The 13,802-nt window shown below is 41.2% G+C and overlaps 1 protein-coding gene across 7 annotated transcripts in view; it reads left to right on the forward strand.

The window, feature by feature from the left end:
- The window catches only part of trpm3 (transient receptor potential cation channel, subfamily M, member 3), a 192,624-nt gene that overhangs the window by 114,822 nt on the left and 64,000 nt on the right, over positions 1–13,802 (forward strand). For all 7 annotated transcript variants that reach the window (XM_039803041.1, XM_039803036.1, XM_039803042.1 and 4 more), the window contains one exon: positions 218–389. In XM_039803041.1, coding sequence (XP_039658975.1) covers positions 218–389 — 172 coding nt within the window. The remainder of the gene's footprint in view (positions 1–217; positions 390–13,802) is intronic.

The following is a 13,802-nucleotide window of genomic DNA, read 5'->3' on the forward strand; positions in this document are numbered from 1 at the left end:
TATGAGTTACTTTCACAACAAACAGGATCAACAAAGTCTAATTTTCATCCAATTCAATACATCATAATTTATCATTTATTACAGCAAAAAGCAATACATTACTGTAATTACGTTACTTTTGTAACATGTTACTCCCAACACTGTCCATAACCATACATACACTGTCAGCAATGGGCTGCCATTGTGTAACTGTTAAATGTTATCTTCCCTTGGACAGGTGGTGCGTCCATACCAGACCATGTCCAACCCCATGAGCAAGTTGACGGTTCTAAACAGTCTCCACTCCCACTTCATCCTGGCAGACAATGGCACCACGGGAAAGTACGGCGCAGAGGTCAAACTGCGACGTCAGCTAGAGAAACACATCTCCCTGCAGAAGATCAACACGCGTGAGTGGAGTTTACTGTACAAGTATCTGCCTTTAATAGTGGCTGACCTACTTACCCTAAATCACAGAAGGTATTTTTAAATGACACAGCAAGTGATAACCGCATAATTAAACCGTAATCCTCGTTTTATCAACGACACCACTGTGGGTTAATTGTGTTCCGACTCAATTTTATAGCTGCAACCAGACTGAAATAATCATTACATGCTTTATACTGAACACATGCTGTCAGACCGGGTATTTTTAGCCAGCTGTGATATAAATCGACTAGCCTTTGAAACGGTTTCTCCCTTCAGGAGTGGCTTATTTATTTTTTCTTTCAAAGCTTCCTGACACCTCAGATGAGCTCTTTCCTCAGATGAACCTGCTTGATAATCCTTGTCTCCTTGTTTTGGGGTGCCGCACAAAGCTTCTCAACAAGCTTACAAACACAGACATAATGACCGGCACATGACCATTGTACACATGCTCACATATATACTGTACTTGAGACACAGCTACTTCATTATGTTATGTACACGCATATGAGAATGAAAGGTGCATTTGTAATAGCGTTTTTATCTAAATTTGATACTTGATAGTACCAGCCAATCGGAACATGGTACGTGGAAGGTGTTTTAGGGTGTTTTCACACCCGACAGCCTTTAGTTCGGTTGAATCGCACTAGAGTTTGTTTGTCCCGCTGGTGCGGTTCGTCGGGGCAGGTGAGAACGCGGCAGTCGCACTCGGGTGTGCACCAAAAGCGGACCAAACAAGCGTACCGAGACCTGCTTGAAGAGGTGGTCTCGGTACGCTTTCAATCGAACTCTGGAGCGGTTTGTTTGTGGTGAGAACGTGATTCGTACTCGAACCGTACCAACTATACATAGCCTACTCCGCAAGTCTGAGCTAATGTCTCCTGTGTGTTTAGCAATCTGCGATGTAGCAGAGCAGAAAACTGTAGCAGCTTGCAGTGTTTTTATCACAGAAATAGACTGCGGTCAAGCTTGCCGTCCCGTCACTCGCATCTCCGTGGTCAAACCAGCTGCCGCTAAAATTGGAGAGAGACGCCAGCAGAGCAGAGCGAAGTCTCGGTGACCAGAGCAGACGTAGTAACGTCTCTCGTGAAACAGTGTCTGATCATTTTAATGAAATGAGCTGGTTTGACCATGCAGATGTAAGAAATATGCACTAGTCCACAACACAGGACCTTTTTCCTGTATTTACTTTCTTGCTCCTGCCCCCAGACACATCCGACCAATAAGAGGAGTGGACATTCTTGCGTGATTTGTAATGGTGCATTTTGGTACGCTTGGATTTTTCCAGGTGTGAAACCAAACCAAACCAAACCGACCGAGGGCAAATCGCTCCAAGTTTCCAACTCACCAACTGATTCAGACCAAAGCAAACAAACTACAGGTGTGAAAACGCCCTTAAACCACTGGGTCAACATTTGTGTGTATTTTTGTATATTTTGACAGCAGTTTTGTAATAATGTAGAAAGCTATTATTACACTCTGCTGTTGAAACTCAACAGAATCTATTCTGTTTCTGTGCAGCTCTTCATGTCTTCATTTTAAAACGTGATGCATCAAAGGGATATTATGCTCCTAAAAGGGCAGCAAGAGTATTTTTGAATTCTTGTTTGTGTGAGACCAAGGGGTTTATGTCCTGCATGTATATTAATATGTATTTGTGTCAGCAAGGGCACATATTTGCCTTTGCGCGGAGTGTTCATCCACCGTTGAGCCCTTGTCACATTGCATTTCTCCGTTTTCAATTTTCACATTATACCTTAGCTGGAAACCAAATGGATTTGCATGAATACAAAATGCATTTCTCTGTCTTTCTCTCTCTTCACACACAAACCTCTCTGATACCCTTTAAATGTATTTCTCAATAGCCTCTCACAGCATTGTTTGGAACGCGTCAGAGCCGGGAACAAACCTGAGCCAGAGAAATTTTGTTTGCAGTCATGATTTATTTGTTATTGCCTTCTTTTGTTGTCAACATAAAACCACTTTATAATAATTTCCTCAGGGTTTAGGTGACATGAATGCATACATTGACACATCAATGCTTATTCAAAAACTGAGGCTGTTAGGAGATTGATGGTACCAAATGGATGGATGATTACAGTGTTGAAAGCAATATCATGACTCAAATCTTGCCTTTGTCAACACCATTTTTATTCACTTCAGACCTGTGACTGATGTTCACTAATAGTGACTTAAATGTCACTTGGAATAAAACTGGGCTTTTTTATTACGAGTGTAACCACCACCATATTCCTCCTAACTAGGCATGGGCCGGTTACTGGTTTCAAGGTATACCGCGGTTTGAAAAAGTAACGGTTTCAAAACCAACATATCGTTCCTGCGGTATCAGTTGTTTTTGTTGTCAAGGACAGAAAGTGCAGTTTAGAAATCCCTCTCCCTGTGCAGTGTGTTAAAAAAATAAAATACATTGTTTATAATGGAAAAAAAGTTGTTTTTATCCAGACATTTCAAAATAATATATTTGAAAGCTGTAATTTCAATTAATACTGTGAAACCGTGGTATTTTTGATTAAGGTTATCATACTGTCAGGATCTCAATTATGATAATATACTAGAATATATAATGTATATAAAAGTCTGTATGAAAACTATATTTTGTTGTATCCTCGTCTTTCCTGCCGCCACGGCATCACTATTTTATGAATGAAACATGGCGGAGAAACGTAACAGTGCTGATAACTGCTCTGTATCAAAAAAGAAAGTAAGGCTCTATCTCGAGAGTTATCTCAACTTTGGTTTCGGGGGGGCTCAGCTTTTCTTAGACATAAGTAGGGGGGCGCCAAGGAAAAAAGGTTGGGAACCACTGGTCTAAGGGTTGGGGACCGCCTGTTGAGGATCTCTGTCCTAACCCCTTGACTTTGGGGATTTAAGAAATGTCCCTGTGTTCAGCAGGATACACAAATGTACTTCCTCCATGTTCATCATCGAGACATGTGACCCATGGACTTCCCTTTGTCATCCTATGCCTGGACTTATACAAAAGGGGCTGGGAAGGCAAAGGGACGCCCAGTCGTCATACAAGCATCTTGTTAACATGTTATTTCCCCTTTACACTGTTTACTACAGCACCAGGTGCTCCCCGGTGTGTGCAGGTAAGGGCATGCGCAGCCGTGGATCTGTTCTGGTGTTGGAAATGGTGGACACGTGAGTCCTAGCTGTGTACCGAATAAAGGTTGGGGAACTATATAAACGTCATGTTTTTTTCAAGTAACAGTATGACCGTCCATATGAGGGTTATGTACTCTGCTGTCCCTAATTTATCCAGCATCTGACTAGCTTCAACGTATCTCTGGATCCAGCACTAATACTGCTCCCTGGGATCTAATAATAAAACAAGCTGATAGGTGATCATGTGTGCTGTTTAACTGCTGCTGACCATCCAGAACACAGAGCTATCACTCTGACACTAGTCTATATCCACGACGTTCTACTTCTGGGATTGCTCCGGTGTTGCCGGAAATGGGGTCAGCCCTATGTTCCCACAGCCAAATGGTCCCACAGCCCTATGTTCCCACATTTCTAAGAATTTCTTTTTCACTGAAAATTAGGCCCTAGATTTTTCTTAAAATTGCACCCTATGTTAGGGTTAGGGTTACATTCCATCTGTAGTCCATTGCTACTCGATAATAGGTTGGGTGTATTGGCTACCAAATTGGGAGAAAGGGGGATAAAATCTGATACAAATTTATGAAATAGGAAATGTGGGAGCAGCGGCCTAATTTTGGAAAAAAATCTTAGAAATGTGGGAACATAGGGCTGTGGGAACATAGGGCCTAATTTTGAAAAAAAATCTTAGAAATGTGGGAACATAGGGCTGTGGGAACATAGGGCCTAATTTTGAAAAAACATCTTAGAAATGTGGGAACATAGGGCTGTGGGAACATAGGGCCTAATTTTCAGCGAAAAAAAAAAATTCTAACAAATGTGGGAACATAGGGCTGTGGGAACATAGACACGCTCCTCAGATCTCTGCAGGGTAAATCCAGACAGCTAGCTAGACTATCTGTCCAATCTGAGTTTTCTGTTGCACGACTAAAACAACCTTTGAACGTACACACGTTCCACCAAAACAAGTTTCTTCCCGAGGCTATTTTGCAGCGGCGCCGTTGCTCCGTCCGCCGCTTGTGATTGGTTTAAAGAAATGCCAATAAACCAGAGCACGTTGGTCTCCCATCCTGGAATGCTGTGTGGACTAGCCAGACCCTCCTCCACAGTGCTGTGGAGGAAGGTCTGGCAATGCGAGACTACTCTGACACTGACCTTAACCGCCGCGGTGTCCGAGGTTACAATGATAACCACCTTCAACTTTACAACCTACCACTCAGGTTGCCAACAGTTGCTGTATTAGACAAAATTGACCCCTAACCCTAATCAAAATTCATCTAATAACCCTAATAATTCACCAAAGAGCATTATTTGCATGATAAATCATGTCTTTATGATATACTGTACCTTGTTGTGCGTACACACGTATCCTTCGCTCTCTCATTCACCTGTGAAGGGTTGACAGACGAGGATCATTTTTTTATTTGATTACCTGTCCACGGTCAATCGAGGAGTGCATCAATTTTCCTCACCACAGGGCTCCCGTGGGATCCAGGAGTAGTCTGAGGTCCTGTCAAGGAAAGGAGGATAAATGAAAGTAAAGAGGAGAAGAACCGTTTAGTTTGAATGGCGTGTGGGTTGGCGACCACACGTAACCACGAGCCCTTTTTTTTTTTCTCCTAACACAGTCACTCACACTGCACACAAACGCAAGATGAAAGAAGTGTGGTGAATAGATATGTGTAATCTCCCGCTGTGCTATTTCTGTGACGTCTGGGCAATCCTGTAGCTAATCCTACTGTGCCTGTGTGCAATTTTCCATGCATCACCATGTGAGTGCCAGAAATGCTCTAGCAATCAAATTGGCATAGATATTATAACACAGTTTTTAAAATACGGGAATCGACTCCATATAACAAATGTATGATTTGTTATAATGTGTGATTTGGTCTGACTACGCTTTGATATTGCAAATGTTTTGAACAAGTCTTTTAGGTAATGATAATTTTACTGAAACCTTGCTACATTTGGATTTCCTGTTGCCAAAAGATTTTTGTGCTCATTTTGCACATATCCATTGCACGTCATGGCAGCACCATTGGCACCTGTCAGAAGAAGACCTCCTAACTCCACCTTGGTGACAAGACATGTATTCCCTCTGCATACCTCCAGTCTCCAGGTGTTGCCACCTCCTGGTGGTTTTGTACCCTCTATAGTGGAAAGTGGACAGGAATATCTTACATCCTTGTCCATCAAAATTCATGTGTATATGCGGGGGTTTTAAAACCCGTATAAACCCACTAAAATAGCCGCTAGACTCTTTTCCCATGGCATGGAGACATTTCCCTTTTTATATCTGTTACTTACCTAAAGCCTTCTTATATACCCTTTTTGCATAAACTATTAAAATATTAATTGTTGGCATGATTTTATAAATCATATTTTAATGCTACACATGTGGCACAGTGAATCTAGGATTAACTGTATCTGTGGGATGATATCTTAGTGACTACCTTACCTATAGGCCAGTAAGCCTATCATCAGTGGGAATTTATATTTACTAATAATATGTCGGAGTTATGTTAAGGCATTTGAATTTTTTCAAAAAATTGACAATAATTTGGAGGCCACCCTGCAATGACTCTGAGGACCCCCTAGGGGTCCCGGACCCCCTGTTGAAGATCTCTGATGTAGGGGAAAACAGGTGAAACCAATCAGGGGCGGGGTAGACAATCACAATGGCGGGGAAATTCACACAAAGAGAGGAAGTCAGAGTCTGAAACGAGAGGGAAGGTGAATACAAAATAAACAAAGTGCACAACAAAACTAGACATGAGTGACTTAACATACTTGACGAGACATAACATTAGCTCATTAAAAACAGATGAAGCAATCACAATAGCGTGGGTTTCCTCCGGGTGCTCCAGTTTCCTCCCACCATAAAGACATGCATGCTAGGTAACTAGGACTACAGTTGAAAATTAGCCGACTGGCTAACACTGGCGCATTTACAGAAATGTTGATTAATGTACATTGTCCTAATCAAATAAAAAATGTAATCTTAATAGTCTTTGGTGTTGCCAAGCGCCGGACGGAGCCATGCTGCCGCTGCAAAATAGCCTCGGGAAATAACTTGTTTTGGTGGAACGTGTGTACGTTCAAAGGTTGTTTTAGTCGTGCAACAAAAAACTCAGATTGGACAGATAGTCTAGCTAGCTGTCTGGATTTACCCTGCAGAGATCTGAGGAGCAGTTAACCATAGTCCTCAGAAATCCACCGGAAGGGCAAGGGAAAAGGGGCAACAATTAGGGGTGTTCACCTGGGTCACATGTTTCCATCACTGCCAATCCAATCTGGAGCCAATAAATACCTGCAGATTTTAACCCTTTCCCACTGCAGACAAAAGTCAGATGTTAGTGGGTGAATGTAGATTTTCTGACCAGTGGGAAATCGGTATAAAGGAAAGCTCTGGTTGTGAGTAAACAAAATAAATGGCTTAAGAGAGGAAACTGGGGTTGGGAGGCTGGAAATATGGGGGGTGGACTACGGCCAGCGCATTCACACGCTAGAGTAAAGGCTCAGCGCTGTGCCCTGCCATACATGCATGGCTCTCTTGTGACTTGTTCAGCCAGGCGTGCTCTAGATTGATAGAACATGGAGAGAGATGCAGATGCAACTGAGCCTGGCTAACCGTGACGAGAATTCAGCTTAGGCAGCTTCACATGCAAACAGAGGCACAGAGTTTATAACCAGTCATCGTGAATATGCAAAATCATATACAAATTGGTGATTTAAAAAAAAAAAAAAAAAAAGATTGCTCATTCCAATACACTCTCATTTACGGTCTTTAAGGTCTCACACACAGGGACTTTTTCTTTTTTTTTTATTCAACTCCTTACCATCTCCTGAAGCTGGCAGACATTGTCAAACTCAAAGATGAAGAAAAATCTATAAAATGATTGGCACCATTCAGCACAACTCACTCAACCACTGCCCAGCTCTTTTGACATGTCTCCATAATGCGTTTTAATCCCACACCTGCCCCAGAGAGACGACAAGTAAAAGAGGGAGAAAGGAGAGTGAGAAAATGAGAGATGTAGAAAAGGGGTTGAGGTTGAGCAGGGAGGGAAGAGAATAATATGAAGCGCAAAGGAAGTGTGAGAATGCAGCTGTCGAGGACGCAGGCAATGAGACAAGATATTACCTTGAGGTGTCTTCACTGAAAAAGCAGGATGAAATTGGGAAAAGGGCAGCAAGAGAAAATGCGTGTGAAAAAATGAGAAAACCCTACATCTTATTCACTCACGCTTGTTGTTTTTTTTACACGTGCAAATCTTAAATTGGATGCAGATGCCAGGCCCAAAGAGGAAATAAAGCGATTCATTTTTGCAGGTTTAGATAAAGTCTGCAAGAATGAATGAATGAGGCACCTTGAGTGTGCCCACTTCCATTTCACTTAAGTCACCTGGAATATTATAATAAGCGCAAAAGTACTTTGGTTTACGTTTGCGTTATTGTGTAACCTTCACTGACCACCCCCCCACCCCCCATGGCATTGCTTTTATTAATCACAGCATAGGCAAAAGATGAATTAGCTCTGGTAATTGAATCCAGAAGCCAGAAGGTCTTGCGTTGCAGTCTAGCTGCGACATTGTGACCTCCACCATGGAGCAGCCAATACAGAAGAGATTAGAGTTAAACTATGGTACGTGGGAAGCCAAGAGCGTAGAAATACTCTTCTTTCAAGCACTATAAATATCTAGACATATCTGGATTTTTTTCAAATCGTCGCTTTCGGGCGGAAACCTTGTCATTATTTCGTCATTGTAACTGTTTTCATAACTCAGTGCTGATGGTTACCCTTTACGTCTGTCTGTGGGTTTTACAAAAGTTTAAACATTGACAAGGCCATTTCGTCTGACTTTGTCTAAGGTAAATAGTTCAATAAATTAGCCTTTTTTCATATCCTGAAAAACAGCAGTTATGGACTAGTTCTTTTCCCCCGACAGCGCCAAAATATAGCTTATCATATCGCCCCTTTCTTACGCTGTCCAACTGTGTGACTGTGATTACTTGGTGGCTCTTGTTGTTTGACACATATCACACAGCTCCAGTTTCACGGTTTGAATTTAGCTTAGAAATGTCACCCTGTGGTGAATGTGACTGTATCCATCAAAGCACAAACAACAGGAAAATATTATGCAGTAAAGCTTGTAAATTGTGCGTTACAAAAATGTATATTCCAAAGCCAGTTAGATATTTGCAAGTGGTGATGCTGCATTAATGCATTAATGGTTAAATCAGTGGGGCTGAAATTACTCTGTGGGAGTAGATCAGTAGGTAAAATAATTGCGGGAGTCATTGGGGGTATGGTGTGTTCGTGCAAGAATGAATACATAAACCTGTCAAAAAGATAAACTTGCACGGCCAAGAGTGTTCCACCCTAGGGTGGAGAGATAACAGAGCCAGCCATTGTTGGATACGAGACTTGCTCCAGGTAGAGTTCCAGGTTGAGGTTGAGGATGTGCATAGATGACAACATGTTATGTGGTGTGGAAAGAATTTGAGTGCATGATCAGTAGTGTGAACAGTGGTAAATGTCATTTGGGAAACTAGGAGTGGTAAAAAAAAAACATAAAAAAAAACAAACTGTGGTGGTCAGAGATGTCCTGGTAGATGACTAATATGCACACTATTAAACAAATGAAAGAAGTCTAAACAAACGGCAAAGTTTTTATTTTTGCTATTTCTTTTTCTTCTTTTTATATAGTTTTTATTTTTTACCAATTGTTTATTCATACGTGTTACAAACCCTCATTGTAGCTGTGATTATGGGCTATACTATAAACCTGACTTAACTGCATTCCAGCACTTCCATTAGTTCACTGATTGGCTGGAGTAATGTAGCATGTCAGACAAGTTTGCTGTTGCTTTTAGGGAAAATTTAAAGTCAGTGCAGACCATAGACTGTATATAAAGATGGACAGTGTGTCTCCACTTCCTCCCACTGTACAAAACTGAAGCCAAAAATATCCCGGATACGGGCGTGGCCACCTTGTCATTTTGGAGCCTGATAGCATGATAGTTCATCCCATTTTTATACCACCAAATAACTAATAAAATCTATCAGAAAAATGAACACTTGAATAATAACTCAGCGTGATCAGAACTTCTTCTGTTTCCTGAAATAAGGATGGCTTGTTTAATAATTAACGCTTATGAATGATGTGCATACACGGAGAACTCATCGTAACCAAGGTTGTCTTGACTACTACTTAGGATCCACATCTGTGTAAGGTCATCTGGTATATATCATAGACTGGATATAAAGATGGACCACCCGTCACCTCTTCCCCCAACTGTACCAATTAATTTTGGAGCCAGAGTCTGCGCAGTAGTAGTGGTGGAGCCACGGAATCAAAGTCCCGCCCCTACACCCGACCAGCCAATTGTGAGTCAATCCCAGCTGTCAATCATGACGTTTCACCCCATTTTATAGCATCAAATAACTAATAACAACCAAACTTATCAGAAAAATGAACACTTGGAACAAAGATCAGCGTGATCAGAACTACTTAAAATGACAGAAACCTTTGGGAAGAATTTTTTTCACCTGTACTTTGATTTTTAGTTTGGCCCACGTCCCATCTGCTCACATGGAGGGGGCGGGATTTATGACCTGTACTGCAGCCAAGAAAGACAATGTTGTGCACATCCATGTAGTTGGTGGTGCAGAAAAAAAAAAAAAAAGAATATTCAAAAAAAGTGAGTGAAGTCCGCACAACATCTGAATGCTCCGGAAAAATGTTCTACTTGTGCAAATAAGGCAACACACGACGTTTCGGCCGACAATTTGGCCTTCCTGTACTTCAGCCAGCCACCAGGGGGCGATCCAGATGTTTTGGCTTCACTAATACAGTCTATCCATCAACCCCTAGTGCAGAGGTATATATTGTATCTCATTAAAGTACATACACTGTGTACAGAATTATTAGGCAAGTTGTATTTTTCAGGATTAATTTGATTATTGAACAACTACAGCGCTCACAGTCAATCCAAAATGTTAATAAACCTCAATCCTGAATATTTAATGAAGTAAAAGTGAGATTTTGGCTTTCTAATGAGAAAACTTTTATTAGGCAGAATTATTAGGCAACTATATGTGTGCAGAATTATTATGCAGCTAAATAAAAAATGAAAATGTTACCATCTCACTTGTTTATTTTCATCTGTTAAAGTGAGAATAATCAACAAACAACTCAATTGAAACATTTCTGAAAAAAAACAAAAACAAATCAGTGACCCTTCTTTTCAATAACCGTTATAAGCCTTCCATTCATGGAGTCTGTCAGTTTCTTGATCTGTTCATGATCAACTTTTTGTGCAGCAGCCACCACAGCCTCCCATACACTGTTCAGAGAGCTGTACTGTTTTCCTTCAGCGTAAATCTTCCGTTTAAGAAGGGTCCACAAGTTCTCAATAGGGTTTAGATCAGGTGAGGAAGGGGTGTAGTGGAAGTTTCCTTTGCAGCAGGGGGGAAGTTTTTAGAGTTTTAGTAAAGTGAAACAAATAAGACAGTCTGAGACTAAAACCAAGTTGGGTTTTTGTATTTTATTAAAGATATATTTGCAAATAGGAGCAACATGATTTCACAAAAGGCCGCAGCCCAGTGTGGAGTCAGTTTCTCAAATGAGTGAACAGAACACCAGGCTTATATGCATCTTCAGAGTGACAGCACACACACTTGGATTATAATGACGCTACAATTCTTACAGGCAATCTGATACACATGCAGACATCTCGGAGCCATTTCGCCTCCTCCTCCCTGTACGACTTTCACCCTCCCAGTTACATCTTAACTGGCATGGGAAAACTAGAGATAGTTTTAGGGTGACCTTGTAGCCCCTATCTGTTCAGACAAACAGTACTCACATTATGTTCCAGACTGGACGTCTCAGCAGTTAAGCAGAAACTGAGATAAACTGTCTTTCAATAATGTGAGAGAATTAAAGTAGAAATAAAACATAAAAATATAAGGAAGTATGCTTAAATGTAATTTTTCCCATTACAGGGGGCCATGTCATTATTCTGTCATCTTTGAGGCCTTTACTGGCTAGCCACGCAGTGGAGTACTTCGATGCATGTGATGGAGCATTGACCTGCATAAAAATCATGGTCTTCTTGAAAGATGCAGACTTTTTCCTGTACCACTGCTTGAAGAATGTACCTTCTAAAAACTGGCAGTAGGTTTGGGAGTTCATTTTGACGCCATTTTCAACCCGAAAAGGTCCAACTAGCTCATCTTTAATAATGCCAGCCCATACCATCACCCCACCTCCACCTTGCTGTCGTCTGAGTCGCAGTGGAGCTCTGTGCCCATTACTGATCCAGCCACGGGCCCATCCATCTGGTCCGTCAAGAGTCACTCTCATCTCATCAGTCCATAAAACCTTTGAAAAATCTGTCTTCAGATATTTCCTCGCCCAGTCTTGACGTTTCAACTTATGTTTCTTGTTCAGTGGTGGTCGGATTTCAGCCTTCCTTACCTTGGCCATTTCTTTGAGCACTGAACACCTTGTACTTCTGGGCACTCCAGGTTGGTTGCAGTTCTGGAATATGACAGCACTGCAGGATAATGGGTTCCTGGTAGCTTCACGTTTGATTCTCCTCAAATCTTTGGCAGTTAATTTGCGTTTTTTTTTTTCTCAACACGTTTCTTGTGACTCTTTTGAGTATTTGCTACAAAACGTTTGATAATTCTGTGATCACGCCCCAATATCTTAGCAATTTCAAGAGTGCTGCATCCCTCTGAAAGACTCTTTACAATTTTTGACTTTTCGGAGTCAGTTAAATCTCTTTTTCTGCCCATTTTGCCTGAGGAGAAGAAGCTGCCTAATAATTATGCACACCTTGATATAGGGTGTTGATGTCCTTAAGCCACACCCTCCCTCATTACACAAAAACACACCACCTGAAATGCTTAACTCCAATAAGCATTCAAGTTTATATTGCTTGGAGTTGGAAAAAATGCATAAAAATTAAGATATGGGCCAAATACTCATTTGCCTAATAATTCTGCACAGTGTAATCAAATAAGCTGAATCCAAAGCGTTTTGGCAAGGACAAGTCAAACAAATTATTTTTGTCATATAAGAATATAAATTAAAAAAATAGTAAACTGAGACCCCATTAAGTAATTCAAGTATCTTGTATCAGAATAAAATCTGGATGACATTTAATACACTTTAATTGACACTTTATTTCACTTTATGGGATAATACATTGTCTATAGAAAAAGCAGGTTAACAGTGTTTGAACAAACAAACCATATAAGCTTCAGTGCCAACAAAATGAGACTTCCATACATGATTTTTTTCATGGAGTGAAAAAATCATGGAGTGCTCTTGCAGAAGCACATACACAGCCTTGCATTCACGCCAACACACAAAGCAATGCGGTAAAATTCCTTTAACCTCAATTTCTCAGTTGTAAATGTATTTTCCTGACCAACGACGCCATTCATGATTGATTCTCTCTGGCTCATGGTCTTGGAAACACTACAACTCGACTAAAATGACTGGGGGGAATAGGGTGGCACAGACCATCTGATTTAATCTGAATTCCTTTGAGTTTGTGAAAAAAATGACATTTGGATGTCTCAACACGACTGAAATAGTAAAGTTTGAGAGAAGCTTTGCCCTTTTCATTTGCCGTACCACCTGACTTTTTTTCTGTCGCTTATCGAGTCATGTTGCCTTCCCGGATCTGATGTTTCCTTTCTGCTTTTGTTTTTGCTAAGTATAAGGATGTTTTTGTGTGTTTCATTTTTTTTTTTTTTTTTTTAAGTGTGAGTTGGGGGTGGGGTGCGAAGACAACTACCCACATACTGTAGCACACCTCCTCCAGTCATGCTGATACTAATTGGATACATGCAAGGACAAACGCGGACACTTGCACATACCCACGCACACAGAGACACACACACACGCAGAACATGAGTCACTGCTCGATCCTTAATTAGGACCATTTAAGCATATTATGTGTGTCTCGCTTACACGCTCCTCTTTCCCATACTAATTCCTTCTTCTGCTCGTTGCTTCCTCATCTCGCAGGCTGGATAAATATAGAAAGTTGTGGCCACGGAGTCTCATCGACCACCTCTCTTCTTTTTCCTCTGCCTCTTTCACACTGTTTAACATTAGTTTCCCTCCTGAGAAATAAGGTTTGGGTGCTGGGTTAAAACTCAAAACTATGTCTGAGATACAGAGAGACAAGGAGAGAGTAGGGGTTTGGCGATTGTGTTATCTGATGCGTTGGAGTGTGTGAATGGT

Source organism: Perca fluviatilis, chromosome 6, assembly GCF_010015445.1.
Source record: "Perca fluviatilis chromosome 6, GENO_Pfluv_1.0, whole genome shotgun sequence".
NCBI classification, from domain to species: Eukaryota; Metazoa; Chordata; class Actinopteri; order Perciformes; family Percidae; genus Perca; species Perca fluviatilis.